Source organism: Eptatretus burgeri, chromosome 1 (genome assembly GCF_056783735.1).
Source record: "Eptatretus burgeri isolate ZD-2024b chromosome 1, Ebu_testis_v1, whole genome shotgun sequence".
Taxonomy (NCBI): domain Eukaryota; kingdom Metazoa; phylum Chordata; class Myxini; order Myxiniformes; family Myxinidae; genus Eptatretus; species Eptatretus burgeri.
In genome coordinates this window covers 42,022,246-42,044,392 of record NC_140961.1, presented here as the reverse complement: position 1 = coordinate 42,044,392, position 22,147 = coordinate 42,022,246, and the positions used below count along the sequence as shown (strand labels likewise).

Below are 22,147 nucleotides of genomic sequence, written 5' to 3'. Positions count from 1 at the left end.
GTTAGCTGTAGGATTGTCGTAAATAACCAAAGCCATATTTGAATGCATGACCACAGTGGGTAGAAGGACACTGCAGATCGGCATACGAGGAAGAATAATTGGCGAGGGGAAGGAACACCCAGAAAAAAACAAAAAACGTCAAAGACAAACACAGACGTTTTACACTTGCAGCAAAAAAAATTAACTCGAGAGTGCAACACGGCAATGGTGGGCCAAATGGGTCCATTCCCCTGTATAAGGTCATAGACTCATAGAGGATCGTGTGACCACTCGTTAGACTCAGTGTAGTCTCGTGGAGGTGGTGGATCCTTTGCATTTCAACTTCCAATCTGCATGCAGAAAATTAATGTTCACAAGCATTTGGTTTGATCCCCGACAGGGCATCGACCTTCGAACACGCAGGCACAGTCCAAGAAGCCCCAACGTCTCGCGGCCGAGGGAGTTGCGGACCACACTCGATCGTCCGAAGCGCCGTTATTTCTTGTTTTTGCATCAGTTTTATTGGGAATTGAAAGTTTTATTGTGACGTTGACCATCTGTGTGTGAAAATAATGCGGGACAGCAAACTTCGGGGAAATTGGCCCAGTGGGTTTGAAACCTATAAGGAACAAACAGCCTCACTCTTATATACAGGGTGGGGCAGAGAAAAGGGAGATTAAAAATACCGATCTCCGCTGTACCAACATGATTGCAACCTTTTTGACTGACCAACTAGCTACGAGGTTTCCTCAAGTTAATGAGGCCAGTTGGTTTCAACAAGATGGCATGACTTCTCGGACCACCAGTCTTAATGGCCGCCATACGACTACCATTTCATAACCACAGAATCTGCAGGAATAGTCACATTACTTTGCCTCCAAGGTCCCCAGACCTGTCAGCATGTGACTTTTTTTATGGGAGCACTTAAAAAGCTCATCACCCACACTATTGAAGAGCTGAAAGAAAGGCTTCGTCAAATTTTTTCCAGAATTTCTTTGGAGATGTTACGTCGCGTCATGGGAAACATGCGTGGAAGACCCGAGGAATGCCCGTGCAGAGACGGATGTCACATCGACGATGTGATCTTCAAGAAATAAATGGCATGCTATGTACTTTAAGATGATATATTTGTAACTTGGCAAATACAAAATGTTTATTTAATTACCGAGTTTTTAAAATCTCACATTTCTCTGCCCCACTCTGTACAGTGTGTGTGTGTATATATATATATATATATATATATATATATATATATATATATATATATATATATATATATATATATATATATATATATATATATATATATATATATATATATATATATATATATATATATATATATATCTTAATATTTATTAAAAGGCTTGTTTCTTTGAATCCACTTCCATCCAAAAATATATTATTTCAACCTCGACTTTAGTAAAGCATTTTCCATCTTGTCAACCACATGCATCATCTCCTGCCCCCACACCCATTGTTTGTTCACCTCCCTCTGTCTTGGCCTTCGGCTCTGCTGTTGGTGTTTCCCCCCTCTCTCTGCTGTTCCTTTTGTCCTGCTTCGTTCAGTGTACTAATACTAGCTCTTCCATGAGTCTCCACTATGTATACAATTTTTTTTTAATTCATACTCATGGTACATCACATCTGAAGTTGTTCACTTTGGTCAGTCAAGATTTTTAAATCCTGCATTTACTTAGCATCGAAGCGTGGATTGTTCTTGAGTTTGCAGGATGCAAAATAATTTTGGGAATATTTGTGCTGTACTATGAGTTATTGCGTGATGTAAATCAGTTGCTTGGTATATATCCTTTAGAGAAAAGTGTCATGTCACTCAACACTGGACATGTTGCTGCTCCTCTCTCAACAATGATTGGAAGCCCTAAATCTCAAACAGAAAGTCAGGACTGTCTCCCTGGAAATATCTCAAGCATTCACTACAGTCTGGCATCCTATCCTGCTTTGCTTATTAAGTCAACGCTCTGCGGAAATATAGGGCCACCTTCATAAGAGTTAGAAACAGATGGCTCCATATCCGGATGTATTGAGAACTTCCCCAAACACTCCGAATCTTTCCATCAGCTGTGAAATCTAACATCATCAGCATTTTTCACCATGTCACCTTTTTACTCGACTTATTTACATTTAGCGTCAAGCCTCAACAAACATTACAGTCCTATTTATGTAACAATTAAAAGATTAGTTCCATATCGATTCATAGGTCGGCTTGCTTTGACCTTGCACTGATGACAATACACAACTTAAATGACTCAAATATAAATTGTGGCAAGTCCGTCATACGTTGTAGATTTTTAATTTTCGCTCATTAGTTTATAACACGGAAGACAACTTTGTCACAATTCAGGAAGCAGGAATGAAATCCATGTACATGAGTTAACTCGGATTGTATGTAACCTTGACAAGCAACCATGACCAAACTATGCAGCCAATACTGCACTTTCAAAATGACATAATCTGCCCCAAAATGCTCGTTGCGCATGCGCAGAAACCCCAGGAGGCTGAAGAGGTGGGGGCGAAATAAAATGTATTATGTGTCCACGATAGGGATTGTTACTTGGAATGGCTTACTTAACTTCTGAAAGATACTTGGAAAAGTACCTGAGAGAAAGGGTTGTGCCTCTGCACAATGATGAAAGACTTGGAGAAGTTTCTCAGTTCACCGAACGGGCACCTGCTCGCACTGCAAGCTTCCGACCAGGTAGATCGGTGGAAGTGGAGTGGAAGGACTTGTGTTGCACAACCCCGTGGCAGATCGCTAGAAGTGATGCACTGTGTATCTGGAGTAGGTTCTTCTGAACACCGATTGGAAGGACATACCTGGGGCTTGTGTATGTACAGGGTAAGTTTATTCACTACTGGCTGGGGTACCCGTCTGTGCCCGGCAAAAAGTAATCAGCCACTTGAAATTATGTCGAAGAAGGCAGTAGTTTCAGGACGTGCCCACGAAGAATGTACCCAGCTACTTGAAATTATTTATGATTATATTTATAAGGTGGGGGTTTCAGGATGCGTTGGGCATTGAAAAGCTATGGAGTGATTTGCCTCATTGTGGTTATCTTTGCCTGCTGGCCAGAGAAAGCACAGCCTGAGTCCACATCTGAATATACACTCTTTCGCGGTGTTTGGTGGCCTCAAAACGGCCTTCAAGGCCAACGTGTGGTGGCTTCAAACCTTGCCCAGATTCTGAAGTACCTACACCCAAAGTTTGGGGCCTCTAGGTTCTACGGTTCAGCCGTGAAGGAATAATGCACACACAAACAAACGCACAAACACTTGAAATTGTTTATAACATTTCAGCGTTTTCAATGCACAACATGTGCCTGAACCTCTACATTGTTTCTTTTTTCCTCATGCAGTGCTGGGTACACCACCAAAGCTGGGTCACCCCATCAATATTGGGTTATTTAGACCATGAAACATTCACGAAGATTGATGTTTAAAGCTGTCGCAAAAATTGAGCCGAGAGTGCACTGTGGCAATGACAGGCCAAATGACATCACTTCCTTGTTTGAGGTCAGTTTCTTGATTTTCAGATGTACAAACACACAAACATACAGATAATTGCCTTGCCGGGAGGGGAGGGGGGTTGTGCCCACGATCTGACCCTGGGTACCCCCAGCACTTTTTCCCATGAATTTTGGACATACACTCACAGACATATGGAGAATTGACATTTGGGGTGGGAGGAGTGGGTATCCATAACCTGACATTTGCAAAATTTGGTGTGGATTGTCTCAACCATACAGTTGGAAATCATAAGTGGGATTTCTCACCCTCGTAGGCGTAGGGGAGGGGGGTATATTTTGTGAGGCCCATGACCTGACCTTGGGTACCCCAAGCATGTTTGCAAAAGTTGGTGGAGATTGGCCAGGTGATCCTTTTTTTTCTATGATTTTCAGACCCACACAAACATACATACGTACATACAGAGAATTTATTTGTGGGGGAGGGGTAGCTTAAAACCCTACCCAGATTCTGAAGTGCATACACCCAAAATTTATGGTGAAGCCATGAAAAGAGTAGCGTACAAACACACAAATGCTTGAAAATATTTGCAAGATTAATCATCTTGGGATGGTGGGGCGTCTCTACGGGAGCTGTGAGGGCTGTTATAAATATATTTTTGTTTGGTTCTGTGGCCACAAGATAAATTATTCTTGGTTTTTGCATCTATTGGTAAATGTTTAACCATCCATCCGTGTGTATGTGTATATGTAATATGTATATGTGTGTTATATTCCATGGCCGATGCGAGAATGTATGAGCAGTAAATGGATGCACAGTCACAAATGCACAGACGGACGCACGGCTCGTTTTATATATAGATGTCAATTTGAAAGTCGCGTATTGTCTGTGAAACAGGCTTGCGTGTTTTCGTTGACCAGAAATTTCACAACAAAATTCGCTGTTCCACGACATGTGTCTGACAAGATGGTGCAGACGTAGCACACTTACCTTTGAACCATCTCATCTGGGTTAGATTCTCGGTCTGGCTATAAACTGTCGGATTGGAGCTTCACTACAAACAATGCTTTGTATCACAAAGTGCCCTGTCCCTCGGCTGGACGTTGAGCTGGTGACCCATCTGCGAGCATTATAAAATTGGTAGACGTTCATAATTTCACGATGTCTTTCAGGAATAGTCGGCAAGTTATTTCCTCACTGTGAAAAAATTCCACAATTCCTTCCACCTTCATAGGCCTGGCCAGTCAGTTTGCAAAAGACTTGTGCCGTAAACTTTCCCCTGTCATCCCACAAGAAGGTACAGGAATAATTGGAGTCGTTAAAGAAGTACGAGTAGTAAACGTAGTACTAATCATATCAGTGGTAGTATATTTACTATTCCACCATCTTCATTCACTCACTTCCCACCATGTTGATTTTCAACACGTGCATGAAGACGAGAAAACACGTGTTGGTGTTGGTTTATTAACCATATACGAGGTGTGTTCAAAAAGTATCCAACCTTAATTTTTCGTGCGTAAACAAATGAAGCGAGGGAGGCGTGGTTTGGTGCACGTATGTAGGCGATCCTAATTCGTATGCGTGAATATTTTCCCACCTGCAGAAGCTGTCAGTCGCCGACAGACCGCCGATGAGTGAGGAAGTGTAAGTGAGCGCCGTCGGATTTTCGTTTTTGACAAAATGACGGAAAAACTTGAACAACGCTACTGTATCAAATTTTGTGTAAAGCTTGGCGATTCCCAAGTGGAAACGATCTGCAAGATTCAACAGGCCTTCAGGAACGAAGCAATGGGCACCACACAGATAAAAGAGTGGTACAACCGCTTCAAAGATGGTCGCACATCAGTGGAAAGTGAAACACGTTCTGGTAGGCCCTCAACATCCCGAAATGAGATCGTCATTGACCAAGTGAGGACCCTGCTGATGCAGGATCGTCGAATCACGATCAGAGAACTTGCAGACGAGGCGGGCGTCAGCATTGGATCCGTTGATTCCATTGTGACTGAGGATTTGGGCTCAAGGAGAATCTCAGCGAAGTTCGTGCCAAAGCTGCTAACGATCGAGCAGAAGCAACTCCGTTTGGAGATCGCACAGGACATGCTGGAGACTGTGAACAGCGATCCCAACTTCTTCAACACAGTGATCACTGGCGATGGACCTGGGTTTATGGATACCACCCAGAAACCAAGATCCAGTTATCACAATGGAAGCATCCAACATCCCCGAGGCCAGAAAAAGCAAGGAAGATCCGCAGCAATGTCAAAGTCATGCTGACCGTCTTCTTTGACTCCAGTGGCGTGGTTCATCACGAGTACCCACCACACGGCACAGCCATCACCAAAGAGTACTACCAAGAGGTACTGCGTCGCCTTCGTTATGCTGTGCGACGCAAACGGCTGGACCTGTGGGCAGCGGTCAATTGGCAGCTCCATCATGATAACACACCCGCCCATTCTTCACATTTGATACAGAGTTTCCTGGCCAAACACAACACACCTGTGCTTCGTCAGGCTCCCTACTCTCCCGACATGGCTCCGTGTGACTTCTGGCTTTTCCCCAAGCTGAAAATGCCCCGGAAAGGGACCAGATATCAGTCCAGAGAAGACATCATGCGGAATGCGACGGACCAGCTGCGCGCCATCCCAAAAGAGGCGTTCCAGTGCTGCTTCCGACAGTGGCAGAACCGTTGGGAGAAGTGTGTGGCAGCCCAAGGGGACTACTTGGAAGGAGATTAGTGTAAGTTTGTTGTATCTGGATACGAGTATTTTTTATGAACAAAGGTCGGATACTTTTTGAACACACCTCGTATAAACAATTTCCTTCATCAAATTTTAATCTACACCCATTAACGAGTTTATTGTGAACAATTTGAAACACCTCCTTAAATGTCACCTGAAGATCCGACAAACGTTCAACCATTATACACATGACACGTGATCATTGCCATGATGCGAATACAATGCTTCAGTGTGGATGACGATAACAAGTGCAGTTCTGATATAATACAATATTGAAACTTCGGGCCGGATTTACGCAAGGGCAACCGGGGCACTTGCTGAACTTTGAGGTTTCCACCACCCAATACGTGCCCCCAGGGCATCACCACACAGGGGCTCATCCAGGATTATTGATTGTTGTGAATTGTAGCTTATTAACCAGTGTAGCAAATTTGCTACAAAAATTGGGCGTTCAATGGATATTAGACAAGTGTAGTTAGAAATTGTTTCGCTAATATTGTCTGCATTCACTTGTTTGAGGGATTTTCACTTTTTTGTGTTGGTGGAATCTGATACCACTAACATATAAAGCAATGCTTCTTGTTTTGTTACTTGTAGTTTCATTACTCAAATAAATCAAATGTAGCTTGGAAGTTGTAACAGTAATACAATATATTTTTGATTGGCTAATTGCATGCTTTGCCAATCTTCAGTTGTGTCTGGAATCCATTGGTGGTAATAAAAGCCCACAAAACACTCCTGAAATGATGTATTTTATCGAATAATTTAACTTCTGGAGCCTGCAATGTTCTTTTGGCAACTATACAGATAGAAAATTGAAAAGGGGTGCCACAGAATAAGGTATAAGAGCTTAGAGTGCCATCAGTGAAAAAGGTTGAAAACCACTGCTTTACTTAATCGTTGGTGTCAGAAAGAGCCACCACCACCATAAATCCAGCACTGCGAATATGAAACTACTAGCAAGTTGCCTGTGCCCACATAGGATTCTAAACTGGATAGGGATGGAGATGGCAAAAATGCAAATGGTATCTTCTGTCAGCAACAATTCACATTTATTGCCGCATTTGATGCAATGTGTGTTGCATCACCAATGGTGGTGAGGTGCTACATTTGAAACTGTTTGTTCGAAATATGCAGTTTTTTGATGCTGAGGATCTGCAATAAAATTTTGTATTGATATTGAAGCCAGTTAATTGATATCCCTGAATTGTTTTGGAAACTTTTTGCATATGAGTAACCACATTTTGTTGTTCCGCAACCTCGCAATACAAGAAATAAATGAATAAAAAAATCATTACTCCTGCCGATACAGAGCGCTTTACACAACACCTTAAACTTTTCAAAACACAATTAGCGAACCTGCTAACCAATTCACTGTCGTGACCAGAGTGCTCAAATGTAAATGTATGAGAGCAATAGTGTCTAAGAAAGCAATTAGCGAAATCGTTTTCAGCTCGCATGAAGCAGTAACTAACGTGCGGGTTTCTAATGATGCGGATAATTAAGCATGCATCTGCCAATAAAGTTTGAATTGAAAACTCGGCCGCCTGAGCTTTCTTCATGAAAGAGTTCAAAACTCACAAATAAGCGCAAAGTGTTTAAAAAAATTAACGTCCTCACAAAAGTTTTCAACTTTGGTCCACGTGGCATAATTTGGTGCATTGTCTTGTGTCTGTTATTATTGTCTGTGTGTGTTTTTTTTTTCCTGTGGACCTGAGTTCTGTTCTCTTGTGGAAAATTTGCAACAGTTGTTTATTTTCTTATCATATTTTAATATACCGTACTTACTGTATTTACAGACGTTGATGCTTGTGGAACAAACAACTCGATGACAGATGGAACTTCATCGAAACAAAGACAACAGAGCAAAGGAGAACAGGTGGACAAGGGGCATACAAATAATATCAGCATCAGTGGAAAGGCGTTACAGGTAGGTAGACAAAGGGAGCAGAGTTAACTCACGAGAATAAAAGGTTCATGACTAGGTACAGGGAACAATCATGCTATAATGGAGCTGTGATGTAGAGGATGTGTGTGTGTGTGTGTGTGTGTGTGTGTGTGTGTGTGTGTGTGTGTGTGTGTGTGTGTGTGTGTGTGTGTGTGTGTGTGTGTGTGTGTGTGTGTGTGTGTGTGTGTGTGTGTGTGTGTGTGTGTGTGTGTGTATGTATGTATGTAGTCAAAACTCCAGGTATTGCATTTTTCATAAATTAAAATGAGTGTCTGACTGATATGGGGAAACTTTCGCTATATAATTCAATTGTAAAGAAACATGTGCACACAAAATAATTTTTGAAACTAATTAAATCAGGCAACTATCACAGAACCTGGTTACATGAGCTGAAATAGAATATTTATGCTAATTGTGGTGACCTGTCGTAGACGGGCACTTCAAGTAGTACATAGGATGGTGATTTGCAGTTATCTTGAAGTACCGGCAGTGTGGATTTGCATGCGGTCAGGGTCTGATTCCACAAATGAGGGTTGAGTGTGGAGGAGTGGATATACATAGAAATAAATACTTGGTAAATATGAATGGGTTATATAATTGATAAATGCCTACAATCTTGTAAGTGGTGGGGGAGGTGTTCGAAGGCAAAAATAGAAGAGGAAACACATGAAGACAGGCAATGAAGTCTGGAAGACCATCAACCTGTTTGTCTGCAGTTGCATCTACAGGCATTGTCTATTTCTTCCGAAAAGATCTTGTAATGCTTGAAGCCATGGGCACCAGAGGAGAGTCATCGTATATTTGAGTATGTGCTTCCTTTTTATATGCCATGTTACGAAGGATCATGACAAAGCAAAAAATAACTTCGATGGTCGAAAATAAAATATCAAATGCAGATGAAGATGCAAGCAGGAGGATAATTGCAGTGAGTTAAGAGGTCCCAAAATATGGTCTCGGTATTTTGGCACCGGCGGCTGGTTAACTTGGAACATCGATATCAACTGCACAAAGTTCAGCAAAGTGTGTTTCACAGAATGCAGGCAAAACTTAGGACAAATGAGAAAATACGGCCAGAATAAATTGATGGGGAATAGATTAATACCTGGAAAAGCGGGTGAAAGACAAATTACAGAAGGAATAGACAAGGAAAGAGCAGAGATGTGAGAGAAGATGTACAGGTCACAAACCATGCGGTATTTCCTAAGTGAATAGCATACAGTTCTTTGGCATATTTGTCATGACAACATACAAATAAAATATGGAGGATGTCTAAAGAGACCACATTGACCGACTTCTTGAAGATCAGGACATCTTTGCCGATTCAGCAGAAGTTATGTATGCTCAGTGCATGTTGATTGAGCTGAACGAAATCCAAACACTTCGACCATGGAATGGTCGACGTGTTTGGATTGCTTATTGGAAAGAGATGATGGTTGTGTAGTATTCTATAGTGGTTTTAAGGTTGTTCCACACAATGACTTTCACTCCAGGGAGACTCTTTTTCGTAATCACTGCCAAAAAACAAATGAAGCAAGTGCTCTGCACCAACTGATTTCATAACTTTCATAATTGTGATATTCGTTCATTATTGTGATATGTTGACACATGCATGATTTCTGATTAAAAATTTTTTTTTTGTTGTTGTTCTTGCACCCTCTGCCCTCTCTTGGTTCTGTCACTCCTCAGTTTCTGCAGAATTCAAACAGTCTGCCAGTAACCCTCTTCTTGTTAGTCTCCCAAAATCCAGGCTCACTGCTCACCTCCACTCATTTGTTCCTCTTTTTCTCTCAACTGTAGAACCAACTTCCCCAGTCCGTTCAGTCCCATTCTTCCCTCCAGGGCTTCAAGACAGCTGTTCGCCATACCCCAGGTCACCCCCCATCCTACTAATGATCTCGTATACCCCAAATGACCCCATTCTCAAGCACTCCCCTTTTCCAAATTATTGTGATTTTCCCCCTCTCCCTCACCTCTTTTAGTTTGTCAGTTTGTTGGTTTCTGTGTTCCTTTTCTCTTTTATCCCCACTTTCCCCTTCCTCTTCTTACTGTTTTACATTCAGTTTGTGCACAGCTTGTTCAGCACCATGTGTCCTCCTCCAGAAGGTCAGCTGTCCAGTATGCAATGTAAATATTTAGTATTTCAAGATGCTTTCTATATTTACATGAACTTGTCTGTCGAATCAAATTCCAAACCACTTGTATAGGTCGTATAGTGTTTGATGACCGTGCCTCTTTGTGAGATTTTCAGCATCAGAAGAGACCAAGCGAACTTGATGAAATAGTTGATAATTAGGTTAGAATGCCCAGACACCTTTGTCTTACTGGTCATGACAACACTAAGCTGCTTCTGTGATGTGTAATCGGTATCACCATCAGCCAAATGCCAAGAAGAAGAAAAACAAAAGAGCAACTCGAATGGCAGTCATAGAGCTCGTAGTCCCTCCTCGCACGTTCATTCTGAACATAAATGCCATCGTTAACTGAATACGCTACTATTATGGCCCACTGCTATTATGGCCCATACACCCGTATCATCCATACTCCCTATTATGTCACATTTTTTGTTGGCATGGGTGATGAACATCATAAATTTAATTATTCACTCAAATCGGGTCATAGATCAGATGGATGAAGTTTCAGATTTTTTTGGCAATTCTACCAATTATGGCTGGAATACCACGTCTCCGATGACATAATCGTTATTGCCCTATATACCCCCATGGGGATTTAATGACATGCCAAGTTTCAATTTTTTTCGTTGAGCAGTTTCAGAGAAAATGATGTCCAATTTTTTTTCCTCTAGTGCAATATGGATAACATACCATGTAACCGATGACATCAGGGTTCGCAATAAAATATTCTCCACGGGGAGTCCCTTCAATGTTTAAAGTTTTGCATCGATCGGACAAGCGGTTGCAGAGAAAACCATTTTTAAAGCAAAATACATAGACGCAGACACAGAAACACAGACAGACAGACAGGGGTATTGCAATAGTCTCGCATCCCCATTCAGGGTGAGAATAAAAAGCACAATAATTTTTTTAATTACAGAAAATGTGTAAGAAAACCTTGTTCACCTGGAGTTTAGAGCCAATTAACCAGCTGAAGTTTTAATCTCCAAAAAAGTGCACCAGTGGTTCACTGAGCTCCAATAGCTTTACCTTGTAAAAGTGAATTTCTTTGGTCTTCCACAGGTGGAATAAATAAATGGGTTGAATCAGTTGTATTTCTGAGATCAAAATAAATCAACACTCATAATAATAGTGTAAAAAGTATTTTTTTTTTTTAATATCTTATATTGATTATTTGGCCGTAGAGTTTGTGAAATTCTTTTTCGAAATAATATTCGACAATTTCAGCGCGAGGCCAGAAAATCCGACAATGGGAAATCCATTCCAGCGTTTGTGGCTGGTCGACCAATATTGGGAGCTGATGGGCTGAGTTGGCTGCCAGGCAGTCTACAACTGCACTATTTAACATGTTGGATCATGTAACTCAATGCATTAAACAGCATACTAGATCGCTTAAATAGGGGGCACTGTTTAACATGTTAGATCATGTAACTTAATGCATTATACACTTATACAACATACTAACTAGGTGTTTTAACAAGGGCCACGATTTAACATGTTAGATCATCTAACTTCATGTATCATACAACATACTACATCATTTAACTTCGGACATGACTTCAGTTCATATATGTTAAAGGGCTGGCAGGATAGCCAAGAAGTATGCGCACTTGCCTCTGAGCTGTCTAACCTGGGTTTGAATCTCGACCCAGGTATAAACTGTCATCCTGATGTTTGTATGCAGGGAGATTCACCGATGTGTGCACCATCTCTTGGGTGGATGTTAAACTGGGCGTACCGTTGGTTGGTGGACGTTGAAGATCACACTATGTTCGCCACGAAGAATAGGTGAGTTCTCGCTGGCACCGAGGTTAAATTAATGACTCCTGCCCCAACCTACAGGAGGCAATGCATCAGCAGCACGGCCGTGATCTCAGCAATGATGCGAACCCATACGAAAGAGGATTCGATATCATGTAACTCAATGCCTCATACAACATACTTTAACATTTAACCTCATACACTGTAAAATATGCAAGACAAGACCGACACTGTGGAACGCATACCTCCGCCAGGCTGAGCAGTTTACGTTTTTTAACCCACTGATAGGCCGGATCTGCATCAGGACCTCAACCTAAATCAAATCAGCTTGTTCTTGTCACACACCCAACCTGTCCATCAAGTTTCGTCTGAATCCATCAATAACTTTTTGAGATATCCTGCTCACAGACAAACATACAAACAGGGGTGAGTACATTAACCTCCGTCCACCTTCAGTGGCAGAGGTAACTGGAACGGCACTCGGTATAGTGGAGCGCGTACCTCCACCAGGCTGAACAGTTTATGTTTTGTATCCCACTGATAGGCTGGATCTGGTGACCTGAACCAAAATCGAATCGGATTGTTCTTGTCATCTAACCAACTCATCCACCAAGTTTTGTCAAAATCCATCCACAACTTTTTGAGATATTGTTCTATACTGCGTATCGTTTTTTGAGATATTGTTCTATACTGCGTATCGTTTTTAGCCCCATTTCTCAATGGTGAAGAAACACTGAAAGAAATTAAAAAAAAAAATTCTCATATCCTGATTCGGATCTTCAACAAAATTGAATCAATTCGTCCTTGTCATTGACCCAAGCAGCTGTCCACAAAGATTCGTCCGAATCCGTCCATAACTTTTTGAGAGATGCTACAATATTTAATTTTTGGTCCTTTCAATGGTGAAGAATCACTAAAAATTCAAGGACACGGATCCAGATCTTCAATCAAAATCTAACCAGTTCATCCTCACCACACACCCAACCTCTCCACCAAGTTTCATCCAAATCCGTCCACAACTTTTTGAGACATCCTGTACACAGACAGAAAGGGGTGAAAACAGAACCTCCTTCACCTTCAGTGGCATTGGTAATCATCTGTTTTCATTGCCACGTGGGGAAAAGTCATCATCATCTCCTTCTTCATGTTTGATGTCTACTAACTATTGCCAGGAGGTGGGACGACCATTTAACCTCCATCTGAGGGACGGCATACACATAGATGGACAACCTTGCCTGGAAAACACCGGGATGACAGTTTATAGCTGGGTCGGCAATCAAACCCAGGCGAGACAGCTTAGAGGTGACTGTGCGTACCTCTGGACCATCACATGGAAACGAGAACGGCACCGGTATAGTATACCGCACGCGTACCTCCGCCACGCATATCCTACTGATAGGACGGATCTGCATTCGGACCTGAGGCAAAATGGAATCTGCTTGTTCTTGTCACCTAACCAACTCATCCACCAAGTTGTGTCATAATTCATCCACAATTTTTCGAGATATCATGCTGTATATACCAACGGGGAAAAAAAGTTCTGTGCATCATTTACACTTACTGCATGTGAAATGAGAAATGAGAAATGAAAACAAGCACATCATGTTATTTGGTCATATCAACATTTAGTGTTTGATAAACATGAAATCGACATGGGATTTGTCAACACATGTGTGCAAGACATGGCTCCAGAGTCCAAAGGCTCGAAGAGAGATGCGGTCAAAAGTCAGTTAACAGCTCAGTATCTGGTGTGACCACCATTTGCTTCGAAACACTCTTGGCAGCAGCGCCACATTGAGGACACAACATGTTTTAAGAAGGCTTGAGGGATGCAATTCCAGATCTGTACCAATTAAAGCCTGCCACAGTCGGGCCAACGTCGCCACTTGGTTTTGAAGACGGCGCAATTGTCGTTCGTTTCATCCCACACATGTTCTATGGGAGGAATATTAGGTGAAATAGGTGGCCAGGGAAGTGTGGGAATGTTCTGTTGTGCGATCAAGTCGGTGAACATTAGTGTGATGGGATGATGTGCGTTATCCTGTTAAAGTGTGGTGTGACGTCCATGGACCTCCAGGAACGGGAGGACGTGAGGACGGAGAACATCGTGGTACCGAATACATGTCAAATTGCCATTGATGACCTCAAGCCGGGTTCCTTGATGTGCGGTGATGTCTCACCATACCATCACGCTTCCACCACTGAACGCCGAATGTTGCAAAACACATGCATCAGCATAACGTTCCCCTTCCTGTCGATAAAACTCGCACCGGCCATCACTACAGATGAGTCGAGGATGGAACCTTAGCTCATCTGTGATGAGAACAGCAGCCCAATCTTGTCTCCTGAACCTCAGAGGTTGTTTACACCAAGCTAGGCATGCATGTCGATAACGTGGCAACAAAATCTGATGTACTGGTCATCGTGGTTGGATGTTATACTCGCGTAACCGATTCCTGACAGTTCTGGCAATGATTGATCACAAGCCATGGATGCTGCGAGCTGTTAAACTTGCTGGCTGGAACCGATTCCGAAGGTTCACCAACCAGATATGTTTATCCTGCCGACATGACGTCGCATGTGATTGCCCAGAACGTGGACGGTCTTAGATGTTACCAGTTTGTTGATACCATCTTCAGAGTGATTGTATGGTGTTCCGATAAACACCAAAATGCCCAGCTATCCTGGAACGGTCCATGTTTCCTGATTAAGAATGATTCAGGCAGTTTAATCAACATTTGCAGAGGTTTAAATCACTTTTTCTTTATTTAAAATGCCACAAATGCGTCGGTAAAACCGTGCCTTCTCCAGATACATGCACACGTCCCACCAGACGGGGCAACGCTGCTCTTGCCCACTTGCAGCAGAGATGACTCGCCATATGGGTGGAGCACAAATATGCATGAGGGATGACTCGACATATGGGTGGAGGTAACATGAATATGCATTGAGGCAAGGCATGGGCAGAACATGAATGAACGTTTTACATTCAAACTTAGTTATATCACACTAGCCATGACGTTTTTTTGGCATTCCTGTCTCAAGCATGTCAATAGCACGTAAACGTTCATTTTCGGAAAGGTGTGGCATCACGTTTATGGCATTTAGACATTAATAAAATAAAATGTTTTTCACAGCTGAGATGGTTCACCAAATCATCTATCCATCTATTATATCCATTGGGACCATACTCTGTGCAGAGCATTGGTGCTGCCGAAGCAGTCTCCTTGGCTATTGGGCACAATCCTGGACAGGGCACCACTCCAACACAGTATACCAGCATGCTTGCACTCATTTTGCTAACCTCGGAAGGATGACAGGCAGAGTCAACTCCACTTGGTATTAATTCAACAGCCGAGGGGGATTTGAACTCAGGATCCTAGGATCCAAAGCCCACCACCCTCACCATGAAGCCAACACCAGGCATCACCGAATCGTGGTGGGCTGTAATTTGTTCAGTAACACGTGTAGCAGTGTCATGTGACTCAGTAAAAGTATGTGCATGGCAATTTGTGCATGCAGTGCACAGTATGCACTTGCAACTTCCAGATATTCAAATGTAAACTGGGGAACATGTTAAGGCACATGTTAGCTGACCATTATATTGCAGGGGTACATGTCATATTGTGTAATATTTTATGGTGCAATGGAACATTTTTCCGTAAAAAAAAAAAAAAAATAACATATACTGAACAAAAATATAAACGCACCAACCTAAATATCTAAGTCAAGATTGCCATTATGGGAAAATGGTCAAACCGATGATATGTTTGAGCAATGGTTCCTTTGTTTTGCTCAAGACAGATGTTCCCATTGAAATTGACCACTCTGAGTGTGTGGACTCACACGTTGAGTAATCCTTCCCATGAGCACCATGGGGCTTGACAGAGTGATGGTCAGTGAGCGTGACCAGGACACAAACACTCCCTATAGCTTGCCCTATAAAAGGCCTCCCCAAAATGTGGACTGGTGCCAAATGTTAACATGCCACAGATGTCACAAATCTTGAGCGAGTGCGCCATTGGCATGCTGAATGCTGGGACGTCAGTACGGGCCGTTGCAGCACACTTCAATGTCCACCACTCCACCATTAGCCGCCTGAGAACGCGCCTCAGAGAGACTGGAAGCACCGTGAACCGCCCACATGCCCGGAGACCACGTGTGACCACCGCCGGTCAGGATCGTCACATGAGGCTGCAACATCTCCGGGATCGACTCCGAGCGGCCACGAGGACTGCCGATGAGACTGTCGGGCTGCATAACAGGCGCATTTCAGCCCAGACGGTGCGTAACCGCTTGAGGGAGGCCAACCTCCGAGCCCGCCGACCACACCGGGGACTCGACCTCACTGCAGTCCGGCGTCAGATCCGACTGAACTGGGCCAATGTTCACTTGCGCTGGACCCTCGCACGATGGAGGAGAGTGCTGTTCACCGATGAGTCGCGGTTCCAGCTGTATCGGGCTGATGGCAGACTCCGCGTCTGGCGTCGGGCTGGGGAGCGCTACACTGACGCCAATGTCCTTCGTCGGGTGTCACACGGTGGTGCCAGTGTTATGGTGTGGGCAGGCATATGCCATGGAGAGCGCACTCGGCTTCATTTCATTGAAGGCAACTTGAACGGGCAGCGGTATAGGGACGAGATACTCAGACCCATCGTCGTGCCGTTTGTGCGCCTTCACCATGTGACGTTTCAGCACGACAATGCTCGCCCCCATGTTGCCAGGATCTGCATGGACTTCCTCGGTGAGGAGGACATTGATGTCCTCGACTGGCCTCCATATTCTCCCGACATGTCGCCCTTCGAGCACCTTTGGGACGTTCTTGATCGACGTGTACGACAACGTTACGCAGTCCCAGAGAACATCCGCCAGCTCCGTGTGGCTCTCCAGGAGGAATGGGAAAACATCCCTCAGGCCACCATCGATAATCTGGTGATGTCCATGCGCCGGAGATGCACCGCTCTGCCCGACACCAACGGTGGACACACCCGCCACTGACTGTGTGAACTCTGACAGTGACACCTCGGTTGTGTCGGCTGTTGTAGCGCAAAGACTGTCGCCAGAATTCCCAAGGAACTCTTTGAAATTTAATGCTCAATTGTCATGGATTCTATAACCAAATTTTTGTGAAGATTTAGTATTAATGAGTTCGAGGTAAAATAGTAACAATCGTAATAAGTAATGCGTTTATATTTTTGTTCAGTATATATGGAATCTAACATATAGTGGTCCCAAGACAGTTGTGCCATTAATATACGTTTAGATAGTCCCCTTTGAAATGAAGACGAGAGAAGAACCTTCAGAGTTTAGGCTTTATTCCATTTGATTGAAGCCGCTTCTACGGGCACACCAGGAAATACAAACGCAGTATGGAGTACAAGCAGTAAGGTACACTCGCGCAACTAATCACCGCAAAATAAATCAGTATTATATATCAATCAGTATTCTCACCATTCAATGAGCACCAAGTGAGCCGGCGACATAAAACGACAATGCCCCAGGGACAAAACCCCGCGGCCGAGCCGAACCTCAGCTTTATCTCTTCTGTGCTCGAGCCGGGCATCACGTGGTCACACGTCACGACCTTCCATTCACCACATTCTCCCCGTCTTTAAAATGTAACTAGAGGCCCAGCTAACGCACCATGATTACTTCAGCGCTACAGGAGTATACATTTCAAGCAATGCGAACTATCTAATCTACAGAAGCATACATGCCAAGCAGTGAGGATTATTTTGAGTTGTAGGAGCATGGTAATGAGCATCGATATATTATGTAACAAGCATATAGGGGCATGAGCATCGAGGATGCCGATAATCCCCTTTACAGATTGAGTCGGCGAGGGGGTATTATTCGTCGACCTCTCCGGGAGTAGATAGCGGTTTCACTTGAGGGAGGCTTCCGATCCTTTTGGTGAGCCTCGACTCGAGCCGGAGATGTCTCCCCGATCGCCCCCGGGTGGAACGCGGTAGCTCCGCCGTCACCCTTCTCGGGTGGAGTCCCTGGGGGAGAAACACCTGGGGAGGGAATGTCAGAGGGAGGTGTGCCAGATGGTGGTGTACCGGCGGGGGGAGTACCTGAGGGAGCCAAATGACGAACCGACACAGTGGTCTCCCTGCCATCCGGGAGCCTGACATGAGCGTATTCTGGATTAGTATCGATGAGCTCGACCCCTTGCACCATGGGTTCATACTTGCTTTGTCGTACTGGGCGTTTCATGAACACTGTTCCGGGATGGGTTAGCCAGTCGGGCACCGATTGGCCGTCAACATAACGTCGTTGGTGAGTAAACATTCGGTCGTGAGGAGTCGCATTGGTGGACGTGCAGAGCAGAGAGCGTATGGAATTCAGAGCGTCGGGAAGGGTAACGTCTATGCGCGGCAGGGGGTAGGCATCGAGTTGGGTAAAGCGATTGACCGTTTGGGAATAATCGACAACCATTCGTTTCTTATGGTTCTGACTGCTGGTTACTAACACCTGTGCGCGCCATGGCGAATCGCTCGGTTCTATAATTCCTTCTTCCAGTAATCGCTTGGTTTCTGAAGTGATGAAATTCATGTCAGCAGTGGTATATCGCCGCGATTTGATCGCTATCGGTTTGCAGACCGGCGACAAGTTAGCGAACAGCTGGGGGGACGTTACCTCGGCGGTGGTCAAAGCATTTAAAATTAGACGAGGTTTGCTTCCTCCAAAGGGTATTTCGACGCTCGTGTGCTGCTTGAGGACATTATGACCCAGAATTACGTCTGCGCACAAATCACGAAGCACCAGTACCCTTACATCCCGATGCGTGTACCCTTTTACGTCCAATTCGACTTTGCAGTACCCTCGTACGCGGGATTGTAGTGAGGTGGCGGCCATGCATACCGTATTGTCTGTCGGGTGGATTATCCATTTCCTGCCCTTCACTAGCGAGCTGTTGACGAAACTTTCAGAGCTACCGGTATCAATCAGTGCCTCAGCCATATGCCCGTTAATTCGTACGTTGATGATAGCCTTGGATAGATTCCCCGGGGAGGCTGCAGTTAATTTATTTTGCGAGTAGAGAGCCGCAGAAGTGGGTTTATTTCTCCTTAGAGTAGATTTACATACCCTGGCATAATGCCCTTTCTTGTCGCAATTCATGCATGTGGCATCTCTGGCGGGGCATTTTTGCCGGAGGTGCCTTTTGTACCCACAAAAGAAGCATTTACCAACCGGAGTAGCAGCTGAGGAGTTTGACGTGGCCTGTGTATCCGGCTCCTCGGGTGTTTCTCCATCCCCTATGTCTGGCTGTGTCTGTGCCAGTGGGGTTCCTTGAGTTCCCATCGTAGCAGCGTTCATTAGCAGCATCGGTGTCCCAAATCACTCAGATTGCTGCTGTGCCGTATCCATCGCTCGAGCCTGATCGACTACCTTGTCAAGAGTGGGTTGCGCTTTCTCTAGTAAGCGTTGCCGTATGTGGGCTGATCTGAGTCCTTGGATGAATGCCTCCCGTGTCGCTTCCTTTCGGTGTTCCTCGGCGCTTACGGCCCGGAAGCTGCAGTCTTTTCCCAGCTGATTCAGAGCTTGCAGGAACTGATCGATTGTCTCCCCGGCAGCTTGCCTGCGTGTGTTGAGAAGATGTCGTATGTGTACCTCGTTCTTGCGCTTCACGTAGAGCGCCTGCAGCACGTCGATCGCTGCTTCGTAAGTGTCGCACTCCGAGAAGAGCCTGTATACGCTGGGCGAGACATGATTCACGAGAGCGGCAAATTTGTCAGCTCCCTCTTCGATGATGGTCAGATAGTATGAGAAGGAACAGAACCAATGCGACCATTTCATTTCTGCGTCAGTCGCGTTTGGGTCTGCGTCGAACCTCTCTGGTTTGTAGATCTTGTCCATCGTTGGTTGAGAGAGCCGAGAAAACCAAATTGAATAAATTGAAATGAAGACGAGAGAAGAACCTTCAGAGTGTAGGCTTTATTCCATTTGATTGAAGCCGCTTCTATGGGCACACCAGGAATTACAAACGCAGTATGGAGTACAAGCAGTAAGGTACACTCGCGCAACTAATCACCGCAAAATAAATCAGTATTATATATCAATCAGTGTTCTCACCATTCAATGAGCACCAAGTGAGCCGGCGACATACAACGGCAATGCCCCAGGGACAAAACCCCGCGGCCGAGCCGAACCTCAGCTTTATCTCTTCTGTGCTCGAGCCGGGCATCACGTGGTCACACGTCACGACCTTCCATTCACCACACCCTTTTGTTTCGTGGGTCAAATGGGACGTGCATTGCGGGGATCTCGTAGCTAGGTTTGCTTACACCACTAACTTCATTTGTACTTTTCTGGTTTATGGTTTTGCACAACACAGAAGCAAATGAACGACAACCACGCCACGTTGTGCATGATATGGGCAGCGCATACTTTTCAACCCATTTCTGGACTAATTATATCGATCGGGTTTCGCCCTGCGCACACGACAGCAGAATCGGGCGAATGCAAGCGCTGACCACGTGGGCCATGGCGGATCCGTGTGCACTTTACGGAACGTGCTCGAAGGCAGACCCGTGCTTAGCGCGTGACACCTTATCATACAGAGCAGGGCATGAATGGACACATCTTACTGTCTGTGCATGGGTTTGCCATAACATCTTACCTTCTCGCCTCTCCGGCCAGTGAAGCCGTGATCGGGCAGAGGTGTGATGTGCAAGTTGGATCACTCGGGCTGTGTGACGCATCATGGAGCAGGCATTGATCAGCGCTAATCGGTGGTGCCTGGGCAAGCATGCGGGACCGACGCCACCTTCGGCCCGTCGTCAGGGAACGGCCCGGGGGTTCTTGTAAGGCAATTCATGACGCGGAGTTCGGTGTGAGCGATTCATATCATGTCATGAGGTCGGAGCGAGACATTTTCAAGGCTTGGGGTCACCTTGCCGGAAGAGGAATGTTGCTGCTTCCGGCCATCATGGCCGGGCCACACGGGGGGCCGGGGCCAATCAGAGCACCTGATTTGCGTGATGACGCATTTCTTTGGGGTGGATCCCTGTCCCGCGCCGTGGGGCCTAGAAAGGTCGGAGCAAGACCGTTCGTTCTCTCTCTGTTCTGCTGCCCCCACATGAGCTGGACTTCATCATCGCTTGGACTCCGCCCTCCTGTCGTCATCGCCTGCTGACTCCACCCTCTCAACTCAAGTCCCTCCTTCACACTGACGGTCGCATCTCGACACTAGCTGTATGAAGCGAGAGACGACGCGCCAGCTATCGGGGAGGTATCGCACCACAGAGCATTCCCCTCAAACGTATTGGTGGCGCGTTCGGGCAATTCATTGCACAAGGTACCGAGAGACCATAGCCTCAGCTCCTCTCCCTTCTTGTTTCAATAACTCCTCTTCATCGGGTGTGTGTGTGTGTGTGTGTGTGTGTGTGTGTGTGTGTGTGTGTGTGTGTGTGTGTGTGTGTGTGTGTGTGTGTGTGTGTGTGTGTGTGTGTGTGTGTGTGTGTGTGTGTGTGTGTGTGTGTGTGTGTGTGAGTGAGTTGTCCTGGCGCCTGTCCACATAAGTAAGATTGTAGAAGATTACTATTATTATTATTATTTCGGGTTAAGTCTGCTCTGTGTTCTCTTTCATAAGTTCCTTGTACATTGCCGCACCTCATGCTTCTTTCTATTCCTGCACAACACACCCTAATTAACTATTCCCGGTGCCACATACTTTTACTCACCTGCTTATAAATAAATTATTATTTGAAATGTTCCCAGCTCGTTTTTGTCTTTTCTTGCATTGATCCAGCATGGTCCGAATCCGAGCTTAGCCGGGACTTTATTCCCAACGATCCGTTCCTTTTAGCCGGTACGTCCTTGACAGTGTCGCTCAGCTGCATCCGATCCGGTAAAGTGATCCGGTTTGGACAAGGCATACCGAGGGCGTGTTCCCCGGTAATTTAATCATGTGAATAATTAGGTAACCCAGTAAACCCATAGACGGGAGGACCCTAGGTCACGTGGTTGTTATTGGCGTCCACGTTCGGTTAGCGACCCGCCGCATCACGCAATTATCCGTGTGCGAAGGTCTACAATTCCCGGGAGTCTGTTGGGAGCCGAGATAGCTCCCCCCCCCTCCATAGTGGTCTTCTCAC

The 22,147-nt window shown here is 45.0% G+C and overlaps 1 protein-coding gene across 6 annotated transcripts in view; it reads left to right on the top strand.

Annotated features, from left to right (window-relative positions):
• The window catches only part of LOC147034337 (uncharacterized), an 86,482-nt gene that overhangs the window by 51,029 nt on the left and 13,306 nt on the right, over positions 1 to 22,147 (top strand). For 4 of the 6 annotated variants that reach the window (XR_015058095.1, XM_085881033.1, XM_085881059.1 and 1 more), the window contains exons 2-4: positions 3,357 to 3,513; positions 8,003 to 8,133; positions 11,968 to 12,071. Coding sequence is in view for 5 of the 6 variants with exons in the window: in XM_085881033.1 (XP_085737159.1) it covers positions 8,032 to 8,133; positions 11,968 to 12,071 (206 nt within the window). In the remaining variant the exon portion in view is untranslated. The remainder of the gene's footprint in view (positions 1 to 3,356; positions 3,514 to 8,002; positions 8,134 to 11,967; positions 12,072 to 22,147) is intronic. The other 2 variants (XM_085881042.1, XM_085881052.1) reach the window with 1 other exon arrangement.